Source organism: Carcharodon carcharias, chromosome 18 (genome assembly GCF_017639515.1).
Source record: "Carcharodon carcharias isolate sCarCar2 chromosome 18, sCarCar2.pri, whole genome shotgun sequence".
NCBI classification, from domain to species: domain Eukaryota; kingdom Metazoa; phylum Chordata; class Chondrichthyes; order Lamniformes; family Lamnidae; genus Carcharodon; species Carcharodon carcharias.
The window spans coordinates 103,428,752-103,445,227 of NC_054484.1; the positions used below are offsets into that span (position 1 = coordinate 103,428,752).

General features: G+C 40.6%; 1 protein-coding gene across 3 annotated transcripts in view; it reads right to left on the reverse strand.

Moving 5' to 3' along the window:
- reps2 (RALBP1 associated Eps domain containing 2) overlaps nt 1-16,476 on the reverse strand; it is a 229,505-nt gene that overhangs the window by 172,644 nt on the left and 40,385 nt on the right. For all 3 annotated transcript variants that reach the window (XM_041211190.1, XM_041211189.1, XM_041211188.1), the window contains exon 2: nt 8,157-8,280. In XM_041211190.1, coding sequence (XP_041067124.1) covers nt 8,157-8,280 — 124 coding nt within the window. The remainder of the gene's footprint in view (nt 1-8,156; nt 8,281-16,476) is intronic.

Genomic DNA, 16,476 nt, shown 5'->3' on the forward strand with positions numbered 1-16,476 from the left:
CCAAGGGAGATTTGTGCAGAAACTGATAGTTCGACAGTGGAAGGTGGAAGAGCTTCCCCCGCCCCACTCCAACTCCAATAAATCCTGGAACAAAAGCAGAAAATGCTGGAAAAACTCACCATGTCTAGCAGCATCTGTGCAAAGAGAAACAGAGTTAACGCTTTGAGTCCATACGACCCCTCTGAAGAAGAGTCATACAGACTTGAAACATTAACTCTGTTTCGCTCCCCAGATGCTGTCAGACCTGCTGAGTTTTTCCAGCATTTTTTGCTTTTGTTTCAGATTTCCAGCATCCACAGTATTTTGCTTTTATCCAATAAATCCTGGATTGACAAACATCCTTCCCCATTAAGGTTGGTTTCCTCTTTTATATCAAACACTTTGTTTCCCTAACACTTAATTACAAGACCTTCTAAGGCTACAATATTACTTCCATATGCAGAATGACTCATGAAATGTTTTATATTACGATCCTTGGCCAGACCCCAGGAATGGAAAAGGAGATCCCATTGGGGACCAATAATGTCTTGTTTTGAAGTAGGTAAAGGTTGAAATTCAAGATACCTGCTTTTGAACGAAACATAAGTTTCCATGGGTTTTGAACAAACAAAAATGAATTTTACAAGTACCAAAAGATAAAACAAATTACAATATTTACCTTATATACTAGCATTCAGGGCAAGCATGAAGTACATTTGAATTCACAGAACTGTGGTTGAATACGCCACACTAGAGTAAATGACAGATGCAACCAAGACAGATTCTATGGATTTCTCAACTCAACAAGTCACCTTGACATTAGTTCCACAGTGAGAGGGAACCAACCTCAATGAAACTTGGTCTTTCTCACGAGGGTTTCCAATCTCCACCTTTGAAGATCTCTCCTTGGAACTCCCTCCAAATTTTGCTCTCGCATAGACGGCTTTAATGTTGGCCCACCTCACAAGGTCTCGATCTTGCCTTGCAAGGTTCCTTCTCCTCGGATTCCTGAGTAAACTCAAACACAAGCTTACAAGCACACTTTCAGATCCATGGCCATGCCAAGCAGAGCATCACTGCTCCAAAGGGGTACCTTTGCCCCAACGGCCTTCTTTACCTAAAACCTGCTCCCCACAGCTCTCAGTTGGAGCCTGTTTCTGTGGCAATTGTTGGCTGGCAGGCTCCCCAAAACGGCCTGCCTCAAGAAGAACTGCTCACTGACCCCTGACCTGATCTGGGGACCTAATAAAATACTCCTATAGGGTCCCACCCTCATTACTAGGCAGGAACCAATGTAACAAGCATTGGAACATCCTGTACCTTAAATGTTACAATCTCCAAGACTGCTAATTTAACACCCAGGAACATACAGATCAATGGATTTCATGACAATTCTATCCAACAGCAAGAAGTACAAGCTGATGATCAGCTAATCTATGGTCACACCTCAAGGTTCGATCTTTCTTGCACATTATAATCTGTCCCCATCTCTCTCTCAAGATTGTCAATACTTTTAGTCAGAACTTCTGAATTTTGCAAGCTTGATATCTGGTGTCCTACTGGTCTCCATGGCTACAAACTCAGTGTTGAAATTAAATTGTCCCTTAAGTCATTCTTAAACTCTCTCATCTTTTCCTTCCTTCAACATTATTTGAAGTTTTAAAACTCAAACTTGACCCTACCTAATCACTATTTCCCAATTTACTTTGTCTTTATCCATAGCGGTACTTGCTCTAGGAACTTGAGCCATTACTTTAGGTTTCCAATAAAGAGAGGACAGCAGAGCCCATTAACAATAGCAATATTTCTAGCATACCATCTGTACATTGTATTACCATGGGTAACCAAGCCAAGTAATAAACCATTTCTGAAGTAACCAATGAAAATGAACCTGTTTCTTTATATTTGGGCATAATACAAGAAGGTGACAAGCAATGCCACTCTAGAAAAATAGTTAATGCTTGGATAGCTTTCAATACATTACACAAATCTCACCTTGCTTTCACTGTATCATGAGATTCAGAAAATTACTTTTGTGCATGAATAGCTTGGAGCTGAAAGGTGACAATGGACATTCTGACACTTAATCAGCCTGACTGCTGTATTGCCTTTCAGTGCTTGCAAGGATATTGGTGAAACAAATCCTTATTTTTGCCCAAATGCATGGTACATAGCACCCTATACCTCTTCAAATGATTTGTGACCAAAAAGAAAAAAAGTTGCCATGGGAGTACACTTCACAAAAAAATAGTAGGTTCAAAAATCATTATAACTCTACCTCCACAATTACAAGTTCGTACAATGAACTCATGGGTGTATGTTTTGTTGTTACATCGTTTACAGAAGGGATTTTGCCACTTGGTGTATTATTACTTTGACAAGTAACACTTAATCTCTGCTTAGGGAGTCTTTTGGGTCTCTGATTTCCTCAGGGTTGTATAAATGTAAATAATGTTCGATATTATAGCAGTGGACTTTAACCAGCCACATTCTGTTGCTAACGGTATGACAAGTCATTCAGATGTTAAGATGGAAATATCATGTTGATATGATTCAGCCTTCAGTTAGAATTACACTCTACACTGAAGGTGGAGAATGACTAATATAGAAACAAGGCAAATCATACTTGGCCATCTGATTGTCAGCCTGGGGTGGTTGTCCTTCGTATTTATAATTAATTGAACCATCTGACCGCTTGCATGTTGAAGAGAATTTGCTGGGATAAGGGCTGAGTTCATAATGGGATTAGTTTTGGATTGCTCCAGTAAAATAAGTGGCTGCACAAACACAATGAGCCAAGTGGTCTCTCTCGGTGCTGTAAACTTCAACTGTTTTAAGTTAGCATCAAAACAAATCATCTTCACCTCCTTCCAATGAATTTGATATGCTGCGTTGTTTGAATGAATTGATTACAATTTGAGCACTAACAGAATCCCAGGATTTGATGACAAAACCACACAAAACATCAAAGTGAGGCAGTGTGCAAACTCTAGGTTTTTTTCCTCCGTCAATCACCCACCTATTCCAGTGTGAACAGGATCTTTGAATGGCTTATTGAGGCACACATCCAAAAGGATGAGCTACAGATGATAGACCCCACTGTATAACTGCAGTGTGGATGTTATTTCTTCACAGACAACTCTTGATCTCATTGGTTAGGTGAGATCTGAACATGTCCCACACTACTAAGTTGCATTCTTTATGTGAGCCACTGGGACACCTATTCCACAGGGCACTGGGATGCTTATTCTACACATTATCAATCCACAACTTCATTCCACCAAACCGTTGTCATAGGCATGCACAAAGATTCCTGCAGGCATGTTTTTACATTTGAAAATTACCATAGGCTTCAATTTCATTCCATTGGCCATGCAAGCTAGTACATTGTGAATCGTGACTTCTCATATTCTATGGTTTTCACAGGAACTGTGTTCAGATGTTTCCATGCCACAGTTTGGTTGCTGGGCATATTGAAATTCATGGATGTTTCACCCATGTTGCCAATGTGGTATAATCGGCACTTGTGTTAGTGCCACTGTCTGATGAAAGCGCTGGAAAAACTGATAATTTTCTTGGTACTCTCTGATGATCTTGCTCTTCTGCTGCAACACTAGACACTTTTGTTCCAGTAAGTGGCTACGCCAACTAGCTGTTGCTCAGAAATCTTTGCTGGACTCGGGGTTTGATTTGGTCCACATGGGTGCCTAAATACACATTGCATTTCTGGTGATGATGAAACCATTGCAAGTTTTTTTGCGGACCCATTCTGATACATGTTTCACAGGGACTCGCAACTGGCCTGATCCTGTTCTTGTGGTGCATTTGGTCTTCGGCATCTTCCTCGGGGTGGATTCCTCCTTCTTCCATTCTCGCACCGGTTTTTTCTTTTAAGAACACTGAATTCCCTCGCTATGGCAGTTATTTGACAAGTTAGCCAATGTTACAACTTTTAGCTTGAAACCATTCATTTTGTTGGTAGACTCATTTCTCTTCATTGTCCACTACATTGGTGTCTGCTCTGTGTGGATATGTCTTAAACTTGAGGATATCTTCACAACGCAGCCCATATTTCCTGTTCGATCCCTTGCGCCCAGTTATATGCTAAGTAAAACATGCATTTGTTGGGTGAAAAATTGAGGCTAGCTACTAATGTGAGTATAGCATATCATGGCTGGAAAAGGGAGTTAGCTTACATGATAAGAATATGCAAAATCACTATTTTGGGGATAGAAAAATGGGGTTGTATTATTTCCACGATCCACGGGATGTTGATGATAAAGCTTGAACATTCTAATGTGATTTAAGATCGAAATGAAGACAAAGTGAGTGCAGCACAGAAGTGAAAAATTTCACACTTCTCAAAAGCTAAATATTTTTAATGTCTGATTGCAGTGTTGAATTCATTGCAATACTTTTGGAATTCATCTCACTGGACATGCATTAATACGCGGATTACATAAATAATATGTGTTAAGATATGACACATATGAAGTTCTTAATTGAAATCCTGAATGTTGCAGAAGTGATATAAATAATTAAGCAAGTTGCACAGAAGTAACAACATTTGCACAAGTTCTTTGAGGAAGTAACAAGCAAGGTGGATAAAAGGAAACCAGTGGATGTGATATATTTGGATTTTCAAAAGGCATTCGATAAGATGCCACATCAAAAAGTTACTACACAAAATAAGAGCTCATGGTGGAGGGAGTAACATATTAGTGTGGTAGAGGATTGGTTAGCTCACAGAAAACAGAGTGGGAATAAGTGGGGCACTTTCAAGTTGGCAGGGTGCAACCAGTGGAGTGCCACAGGGATCAGTGGTGGGGCCTCAGCTATTTACAATCTATGTCAATGACTTGGCTGAAGGGATCAAATGTATGGTTGCTAAATTTGATGACAAAGATAGGTAGGAAAGTAAGTTGTCAAGAGGACAGAGTCTACAAAGGAATTTAGATAGCTTAAGTGGAGTGGGCAATAATTTGGCAGATGGAGCATAATGTGGCAAAATGGGAGGTTGTCCACTTAGGCAGATGAATAGGATAACATTATTTAAATGGAGGGAGACTGCAGAACTGTATGGTACAGAGGGATCTGTACATGAATCAAAAACTATGTTAGAAAGCAGGTACAGCAAGTGATTAGCAAGGCAAATGGAATGGTGGCATTTATTGCAAGGAGAATAGAGTATAAAGGTAGGGAAGTGTTGCTACAGCTGTACCAGGCCTTAGTGAGACCACATCAGGAGTACTGTGTACAGTTTTGGTCTCCTTACTTAGGAAAGGATATAACTGCATTAGAAGCAGTTGAGAGAAGGTTCCCACTTCTCATTCCTGGGGTGTATGGGTTATCTTATGAGGGAAGGTATAGACCCAACCTGCTCAACCTATTTGAATTTAGAGGAATGAGAAGGGATCTCAGGTGAAAGATAAAAAATCTTGAGGGGACTTGTCAGGATGGATGCTGAGAGGATGTTTCCCCTTGTTGGACAACGTAGAACTAGAGGGCAGTTTAAAAATTAGGGGTCTCCCATTAAAGACTGAGATGAGAAGAAATGTTTTCACTGAGATTCGCTAGTCTGTGGAACTCTCTTCCTCAGAGAGCAGTGGAAGTAACTGAATATATTCAAGACTGAATTAGACAGATTTTTGATTGACAAGGGAGTCAAGGGTTATGGAGGAGGGGTGGGCTGACAGGAACATGGAATTGAAGCCACAATCAGATCAGTCATGTTCTTTGAGACCACTTCGCAATTTGATATGGACCAAGGCCTACCCCTGGTACGAATTCTTATGCTCTTGGAATGAATTATTTGTAAATGGAAATCTCCTTATTCCCCAGAGCCACATATTCAACAGGTAGATTAAATATACAGACAATTATACCAAACCTCAACCTAAAGAGCAATTCCCAAAGCTTTTTACATTAAATAAATATACAATATTCATTGAAAGGCAGATAACAAATTTTGCTTCCCTTCTCGAAATGTCAAAATAATAGACACTTTCCCCAAACAGTTTATGTAGAATTGATGCTTGAAATAGGAATGGTCAGTGATGATCATTATTAACATATTCCAAGCCAGCTGAAGTCAAAACCCAGACACAGCTTTTCCTTAGTCAGAGTTTATTGACTTTGTTCAGTCTCAACACTCCTCTTACATACCCAGTGTCCCATCTGTCCCCTAATTAAGCACTTATAACTAAACAAACAATGCCCTTCACCTGTGTATATTATTATAATGAAAATACTATTAACAAAGAATTACTACCAAGTCACTAATTCAGTTCGATTTATCTGACGGCTACAGACTGATAGATGATCTGGGTGCAAACAGCTTTGGAATGTGGACTTCTCTGGACAGCTCTGAATAAATCCACATTTTGAAGCTGTGGGCCACAGAATTTTCCATCAAAAATTACCATTGGTCCTTTCCATTTTCACTAGCTTGGCCCATTTCTTCACCCCAGACAGAGCTGTCAATCATGAATCCCCTACAGTAGGATGGCATGATTCATCACTGGGGCCAGGTAAAATGAAGGACCTGCTCAAGATCCTGGTAAATATGCAGCTCTCATAACTGCACTGAAGCAACAGCTACTTTAAAAAGGTGCATACAATGTTGGTCCTTAGGCTGACTTCTCATGAGTGCTGCCGTAACAATCCAGTTTGCAATTGTATATTGAAAACACATGGACCGTCTACCATATAATTATGTGACCCGCTGGAGCACAGGTTAACTCATCAATGACACGAGTACATGCATATTAAACTGTTGTCAGTGAACCTGGGTTTTTAGCTCCCTATTTGCTGTGATCAATAAAGCAGGACCCATTTAAAAACACCTTAGATAAAAGCGTCAAATCCCTTTTACATAGATTATTGAAACCTAAATTGGACAACTGGTCACATGCCTGGGTTGGAGCTTTACTGCCCACTAACCCCAGACACAAAATTCCCAAACTAGTTATCAGTAGGTGGAAATTAAACACTTCACCACAAGATGATGGTTGTGGGATAGTGGGGATAAAATATTTAAGGACAAGTTCAGACATAGTTCATTCCATCATGTACATCATGTTCCATAGTTCATGTACATCATGTAGCAGTCAGTTACAAGGTATCCAAAATTGGGACCACATCACCCATTAGGTTCAATGGTCATGGATGGTCAATAACCACCACAGAAAGGGCAATAGAACATATTCCAATCTTGCCTTGTAAAAATGTTTTCTCTGACGAAGGACAAACTGCAGGAGCAGTTCTAGAGAGAAGGTTGATATCTATATAACACCAGCAGCTAGTTGCCAAGCTTCCCAAGGCATTGGGACAAAGGCAATTCAAAGGAGCTGCTTCCCTAAAGCAAGGAAGAGGAAATACTGGAGGGAGTATTCCCGTGCAGCCCCCAAGAATCAGTTGTCAAGTACTTTTATATATTAGTGGCTTTCTAGTCCCTGAGATGAGCATAGCTCTCCACCTTTTCTACATTAATTAATGGGTGCTAGCTTCCATTATACAAGGTGATTCAAAAGGCATTGGTTCACATGCCTGTATGTTATCTGCTGCTCCTGATATATTTAAATGTGAAATTGAATTGTCCAGAACCAGCCGCTCTCGTACATGTATCTTTACAACAGCTATTTCAAAGGAAGTGCAACAGGTAATCTGTAATTTTCATTATCCTTGGTAGAGAGAGAAGAGCAATAAGACCTTATAAATTAGAAGAAAATAAATGTATAAAAACATATGTTCATAGGTATCTCTAAGCTCTAAAATTCAAATGATTTTTTTAGTTAAATAGTCTTAGAAAGCATGCATCTATTTAGATTACATTTGTCATTCCAGTACTTTCACTTGTTGCAGGAGTATTTTCTTCAATTCAAAAATCATGCTGCTGAGATTTTCCCCAAAGCTTTTAATCTATGTCTTTCAGCATTGTGTTTCATTTGGAAACTGGAAATGGGCATAAAAATTACTATGCAGGTTTAGTAATAGCGGAACAGTAATCATTGGCCAATTTGCTATCATGTTAACATCTAATGGCTCACTTATTTGCAAGCTATAACCGTTCACTTCACACCAATATCTATTAGTTTACTAATCTAACCTGCAATGCCTACATCAAAACCTCAATAATAGGTATACAACACAATATTAAAAGCGGTATTACTACTTACCACAGTTAATGCTTTCCAGATGTACTGGAAGGCTAGACTGGGCTGCAGCTATCAGTTTCAGGGCAATGTAAAATTGACCACGGCCAAAATAACCCAGTTGCTTTGCACCACATAGGTTCATGATCTAAGAGGACCAAAGAATATCATAGTTAATACCCTGGTAAAGAATTCTCAAAAATCACTTTGCGATTTGCAAAACTACTAACGATGAACAATAGTACAAGGAAGGACAGAAAATTTATGGATTAGAGGTCAAAATGGATTAGAAAACAACTGAAATGAAAATGCAAATATATTCTAATTTTTGCTCTTTTTTAATTCCAATTTTTTCCTTATTCAAAGTTGTTAGTTTACATCGAACAGAAGGATAAGACCTTGAAAACATTAAAAAATCTCATTAACTGTCTCATTCAACAACTCGCATTCTGCCTTTAGCATGACCACACTTTTTAAATGTTATTTTGTAAGAAAATGCAATCACTAGTTCCTGCAGAGCTAGATTAGTTTGGGCAAGAGAAACAACCACGTGAAAGTGGGCATCAGAGCAAGGGTGTAGACTCTCATTTAAATGGGGGCTTGCCATAAAAAAAAGATAAGAGTCTGCATGTTGGTGAAAGAAAGAAGACCCACCCTTGATCACACTATAGATCTCTCAGATTCTTATTTCAGGCATGGTAGGAAAGTACCAACACCTGACTATTGTACATCTGCCAATTGTAAATAATGATTAAAAAAAAAACAGGGGGAGTCTGTCCCATGGACATTCATTCATTACTTGAGTGTCAACTGTGGCTCAGTTGGTAGCGCTTTAATGTTGGAGTCAGAAGGTTGTGGATTCAAGTACTACTCCAGGACTGGAGTACAAAATTCAAGGCTGACACTCCAGTACAGTACTGAGAGAATGCTGCACTCTGAGGTGCAGCCTTTCAGATGAGACATTAAACCAAATCCTGTTATTCTCTCAGATGGATGTTCAAGATCCCATGGCACTATTTCGAAGAGAAGCAGGACAGTTATCCACTGAGTCCTGGCCAATATATTTCTCTCAAATCAACTTCACAAAAAGAAAAAGGATTCTGATCATCATCATGTTGCTATTTGTGGAGTTTGCTGTGTGCAAATTGGCTGCCATTTCTCCTACATTACAACAATGTCTACACTTCAAAGTGCCTCATTAGCTAGAAAGTATCGAGCTTGTGCAGGGTGCTACATAAATGCAAGTATTTCTTTTCACAAACCTGCCCCAAAAGGATTAACAGCAACCAGTCATCCAGTTGCCTCAACTTCCATATGCAAGTTCCTTGTTGCAGGCTTTATTGCAAACCATAAATTAAACAAAAAAACCTGCCAATTTGAATTTTACATAAAACCACTGCAGTATTTCTTTATATCAGCAATTTTCAGGATGCATTATAATAAAACTTTAGTTTAGCAAACTGTGTGCTGCAATTCTGAAGTTGCAGGATAACTCAAATCAGGTCCTGAACTGATACAGGTTTGACACATTATAACAGCAGTGTGGTGTCAAGAAGGTCCTATGTGAATATCCTTGGTCACGCTCTTGAATGTTTAAATTTTAGATGCTAGCATGGGAGCCCTGCGCAAGAATCCATGCACGAAGACCTTTTCTTGGCCAGGAGAAGTGTAGCTTTAGATAGGTGGTATCTGCACAGCATTATCTGGCTATAAACCATACTGCAGCCAGTGGTCTGAAACAGGTAACTGTAACATAAATGCACCATTATGTGGAGCTGATTGCATCTCTTTCAGCATTTCACATGGGGCAATATTTAAAGAAACTGAGGTAAAACCTACAGCTGAGCAAAAGACAAAAAGCAATAATTGCTGAAACATGGCTCTAATTTGTTGATCTCTCTCCTCTTCCAGCTCATGAACAAAGGTTTGCCCCTAAGATCTGCAAGTGAGGATTTCCCCATACAGACATCCCTGATGACCTAAACCAGCATTTCTTTCTTACTATCGCTCCCTCAGGAGGCTTCCTGAGTAACTCTAAATAATACAACTGTCCCCAACACAAAGGGGAAGATTCTAACAGGCCACAGTTTTGAAGCTATAACTTACTTTCCAAAGCTAGTCTGGGAATATCCAGAGATAGTTGGTAACCAGAAAGTGACCGACATTACGTATTTCGAAATTGGAGACAACCACCTTTCTTTCCTGGGAAATAAATGTCCTGCATCCGAGTCTCACCGAAGTAACTTTCAGAACCAGCTGTATTGGGTAAAAAGGTGCTGCAAGGAACTTTACACCCAAGCAGAATGTTTAATTCCCATACGTGATTTTTCAGGCAATAGTCACTTTTCGTTCAGCTATGTGCCATCTACATAGTAAAGGACACTGGGTCCAGCTTTATGCAGCAATTTGACCCTGTCCACCTTGCCACTAGCTAATTTCCTCAAATCTGGAGAGAAAAGTTGAAGTGAATGATATTATAGTTATCTTATACCACATTACATTGAGCTGCGCAAGCTTGAATTCACCTCAAAACCATCAAAAAAAAACTTCAAATCAATAGGTGCAGCCACCAATAACTGCAGACCCTCCAGAAGTGGGGAAATGTTTTCGGATTATTACTAGAGCTTGTGCTTACTGGGAGCTCACAAGTCACATCTGAATATCCTTGCAAAACTAAAGGAAAATAGCAGATGTGATGGAAGATTTCCTGTCAATCTTGTTTTAGTGTTAACTCTAATATTTGATCCAAGTCTCATTTCTCTTCTTCCAAACTTGCTATCTGTGCGGCTATTGTATTCTTAAAAGCTATGATTTTTCCAAGCAGCTTCTGCGATTCATCTGAATAGTTCAGTTACTCACTGGATAATCTGAGGGGAGACATTAGGCAATGTCTAGCTCTCAGCACCAAACAGAAGGATCAACTACACACAAATCTCTACTTTCTTTCCACATTTTGACAGTTCACCAAAACAAAAAAAAAAGCCACCTAGAGAACTGCATCCCTTCACATCTATGGCATCTTTCTTCTATAGGCACATAATTCAGGGTCAAATTAACTGGTACATTAATTTATTTAGTCTTTTATTCTCCTGGGCTCCTGCTCTTACAAAAGCAATAACATTCTTTTCAGGGAAGAAATGTTTAGTCCCTTTTTCCCCTCCAACTCCAGTAGCTGTCATTGTTCAACAGAAGGCTCTCTTTATTTCAGGCCCAATGCTTGGTTTTTACCTACCCTGATAACCATTGCTCATTACTTTCAACATTTTGTCTTGCCAGTGCTTCCCTCCAAAAAAAAAAGGTCTATAACTGAATTCAGCAAGGCATAACAAGCTCCAAAAGCCTCCTACGATCCTCATACAAGACTTCGTACAACTCCTTTAGCAGAATAATTGTTCCACGATCGGAGACTCTCTCGCCACACTTAGATTATACACACACAATGAAATGTACACACGATGAAACTCAGTTAGATGTTTCCCTCGTTGCTAGCACTTTTAAATTGTATCTAAACACCAAAAGTTGGTCAGAACATCCATATCTTCTGAAACCACAGACTTCCCACAATTATTGATAAGCATCAATTTGTACCCGCTTGCAAAACCAGGACACCCTGGTCCACTCCTCCATCACCCCCTACACCTCAACCCCCTCCCACGGCACCTTCCCATGCAACCGCAGAAGATGTTACACCTGCCCCTTCACTTCCCCTCTCCTCACCGTGCAAGGGCCCAAACACTCCTTTCAAGTGAAGCAGCATTTCACTTGCACTTCCCTCAATCTAGTCTACTGCATTAGTTGCTCCCAATGCGGTTTCCTCTACATTGGAGAGACCAAATGCAGACTGGGTGACCGCTTTGCGGAACACCTTCGGTCTATCCGCAAGCATGACCCACACCTCCCTGTCGTTGGCCATTTCAACACTCCACCCTGCTCTCATGCCCACATGTCCGTCCTTGGCTTGCTGCATTGTTCCAGTGAAACTCAATGCAAACTGGAGGAACAGCACCTCATCTTCCGACTAGGCACTTTACAGCTTTCCGGACTGAATATTGAGTTCAACAATTTTAGATCATGAGCTCTCTCCTCCATCCCCATCCCCTTTCCGATTCCCCCCTTTTTTTCCAATAATTTATATAGATTTTTCTTTTCCCACCTATTTCCATTATTTTTAAGTGTATTTCCATCCATTATTTTATCTCTACCTTTTAGCCTTTTTCAATTCCTTCACCCCACCCCCACTAGGGCTATCTGTACCTTGCTTGTCCTGCTTTCCACCCTTAATTAGCATATTCCTTACATAATATCACCACCTTCAACACCTCTTTGTCTTTTTGCCCGTGACATCTTTTGGTTATCTCCACCTATCACTGGCTCTACTTGTCCAACCTCCCCTTAAACCAGCTTATATTTCACCTCGCTTCTATTTATACTTAGTTCTGTTGAAGGGTCATTTGGACTCGAAACATTAACTGTGTTCCTCTCTGCAGATGCTGCCAGACTTGCTGAGTTTTTCCAGGTATTTTTGTTTTTGTTTTGGATTTCCAGCATCTGCAGTTTTTTGCTTTTATGCAAAACCAATACATTCTTCACCACTAGACATTTTGGTTAATGTAATGAATCCCCTTCACCAGCTCAACCCCCCGTCTTTTATTAATAATTCCACAAAAACTGGAGGCTTTTTCTCTTTTCAACCATGTTCTTCACCCATCTCGTTTCCAATATCACTTTGCCTTTCATTTCTCACGCAAAGCACAGCAGCTCTCTGCCAGATGAGACTAGCCTGCAGTGGAGCAAACAATGTGATAGGGTTGACCAGAGTGTCACAGGTAATGGATCGCTGTAAGCTGAGATGCAAATGTTTTTTATTTTATCTAAATTATTTGTATCTATTTATATAGTGCACAGGTTTCTGTTTTATAAATAGAAGCTGTTTATTTTTCAGGCATACTTGTTCTTACTGCAGAGCAACATTGATAACCTCACATTATGCAAACTTCCATCCTGTTCAAGAGTCCCGGCAGCAAGTTTCAAGCTGGGGCTTGGGAGTGAGGTCCAGAGCAAGTTGGGAAAATGAAGGCAATATGACTTCAGTTCTGTAATACAAGCACAGTAAACCTTTCTTGGCCATTTAATTTCAATGTTCATTGAATCTCGCTGAGAGCTGGAATAATGGTCCAGATTCAAATGCCCTTTTCCCCTACCGTATTCACATTTAGCAAGGTACATTTGCTGGTGTGGTAATGTTGCAAGAAAATTCAGCATGAATGTGCACAGCACAAATAAAGTTTGGATTATTTATTGTCATTATTCATCCAACCATGTCAAACACCAACATTTGCTGAATTTTAATTTTCTTTCAACTTGGTTACATTGATAATAATCAGCAAAAAAAACCTACCCTGGGTTACAACAACAAAAGTTGCTATGTAGAAAAATGACTGATAGGCTGGGGATCTTTATACTATGTACTTAGAAATGGTCCCAGTTTTGTTCTATATTAGTAAGCTCTCCAGGCCAACTGCTGACACCAACAGTATGTTTGAATTTTTATTGACAGATGTTGTGCAATCACTTGTCAATCTATTAGTGGACCATAATAGATAGTGTTTTTTTCTGAGCTATATTTTCTTGCTGTTGGGCAAAAGTACAGCAACTAAGAAATATTTAACTTCCACCCTCACCCCGGCCCATCACCAGTATTATAAAGGCATAGAGTTTATTTCCAAGGTAAACGGTTGAGGCAGAAACTATATCGACATTCTAGATTGAATAGGGTAGGTGGATGAAAGATAAGGGAACGGGGAGAGTAAATGTAATCTGGACTATTTCCTCATGCAGAGGGTAAATGCCAGCATGGAATGGTTGGGCCGAAAGGCCTATTTCCTTGTTGCAGTTCCAGTTGTGCTTCAATTCAAGCAATGGCAGAATTCTCTTGGTTTCATAGACAATCATTTTCCCTTGTTCTTCCCCAAAAAGAAGTTCCGATGGCCCAGGGTCCAAACCTGTGCCTCTCGCACTCCAATCTCCATTCCTCTTATCGCCTCCATCGGCAAAATGATAGGTAACTAGAGAACACAGATTTAAGGCAATTGGCAAAACAGCCAGAGGTGAGATTAGGAGACCTTAAAATATAGCGAGTCGTCATTGTATTAGAAGGATCTGATACCTAAAGAGTTAACATGGGACTGAGTACAGTACTGCCCACATGGTGATACTTGAAGGCACATGACCTAGAGCCAAAGACAGTCTAGAGACAGATAGCAACATGTAAGGACCTAGTATGGGGCCCTCTTCATTCATTTACCCTCTACTGTAAATATGTAGATAGTTCAGTAATGTTTATAAAGACTTCTTTACAACTTCAAGACTACTTCATGTTGCCCAAGCAGCACACATCATGGGTAGCAACAACAGAACAGAACATGGTGGCAGCCAGGGATAAAAATCCACATCCTCTCAAAAAGACTGAAGAACTCTCAAGAAAAGGACACCAGCAACAACTCTGCCCTGAAAGAACCTCACTCAAGAAGCAAGACACTGAGAAAACTCACTTGAGAAGCTCCAGAGACCCGAGAGCCTAGCAACAGAAAAAAGGCAGAAATTAAACTCAATTTAAAGTCTGCACTGAATCCCTGTGGAAGATCAGCTTTGAAGCAGTGCAGGGAAAGATAAGATCATTTTGGATGCTGGTGAGGGCATTAGTTCTTCAGAGGAGTGCAGTCAGAGCCAAATTTTTGGCACCAACTGTGCAGGAGTAGAGGAAGAGCGGAAGAGCAATAGTGATAGGGGATTCATTAGTTCAGAGAACAGGCAGATGTTTCTGTGGCCGTAGACGTGACTCCAGGTTGGTATGTTGCCTCTCTGGCTCCATTGTCAACTATGTCACCAAGCGGCTGCAGGGCATTCTTCTGGGGGGAGAGTGATCAGCTAGAGGTCGTGGTCCACATTGGTATCAATGACTTAGGTAGGATTGGGGATGTGGTCCTGTGATCGGAATTTAGGGAGCTAGATCAAAAATTAGTAAGCATGATCGGAAATGTAGTAATCTCCAGATTACTCCCAGTGCCATGTGCAAGCGAGTACAGAAATAGGAGGATAAGGCAGATGAATATGTGGCTGGAAAGATGGTTGAGGAGGGAGGGCTTCAGATGGCTGGGACTCTGGGACTGGTACTGGAAACGTGGCACCTGAACAGAGCTGGGACTGAGTTCCTTGTGGGATATTTTCCTAGCGCTGATAAGGGGCTTTAAACTAACTCGGCAGGGGTGTGGGAACCAGGAACAAGAAATAGCAGAAATACTACTAGGAAAGACAAAGCCTGAGTATAAAGAATAGTAAGTTAATAGGTGGAGTCGGAACAAGGAAAAAAGCCATGAAGTCTAAATCAGGGTTACATGTGTGTGAATGTACGGAGTATTGTAAACAAGATTAGGGAGTTACAGGGGCATATTGCCACGTGGAAAAACGATGTTGTGGCAATAATAGAGACCTGGCTCATGGAAGGGCAGGACTGGGTGTTGAATATTCCTGGGTACAAGGTGTTTAGAAAAGATAAGAAAGGAAGGAAAGGAGGAGGGGTGGCAGTATTAGTTAAGGAGATCATTGCAGTGCTGGAGAAAGGGGATGTCTCAGCGGGTTTAGGGACAGAATCAATTTGGCTGGAGCTAAGGAACAAAAGGGTGCAATTGCATTGCTTGGCATAGTATTTAGACCACCAACTAGTGAGAAGGATGTAGGGAAACAAATCTGCAGGGAAATTACAGAGAGATGCAAATGTTATAGAGTAGTTATAATGGAGGACTTTAATTGCCCGAATGTAGACTGGGATAAAAAGGGCGGAGAAGGGCATGAGTTCCTAGATTGTGCTCAGGAGAATTTTCTATAGCAGTATGTTTCCAGAATGCACTGTTGGATCTGGTTCTTGATAATGAGGTGGGCCAAGTTGATCAAGTGTCAGTGGATGAACATTTAGGAGACAGTGATCATTGTATTTTTTCTATCACCTCCCTAAACCTTACGATAAAGATGTGTAATCCAGTACAAGAATAATTAACTGGAGGAAAGAGCTGACTTCAATGGGGCAAGACGGAGCTGGGCTGGACAGACTGGAACCAAAGGTTGGTGGGTAAACCTGAACAATAGGCCACCTTCAAAGAAAAAATGGTTCAGCTCCCCCTGCCTGAAGATCAACAGGCCCCCACCCACTGTCCACTCAACATCAGAGACACCCACCGGAACTTTCTCATTTCCCTCCTGTGCCTCCCTGCCCTTTACTCCTCTCCCTCCTCTCCTCTACTGCCTAAAAGGGGGGAAGGTTATTTCTACCTCTCTCCCCCGCCCCTCC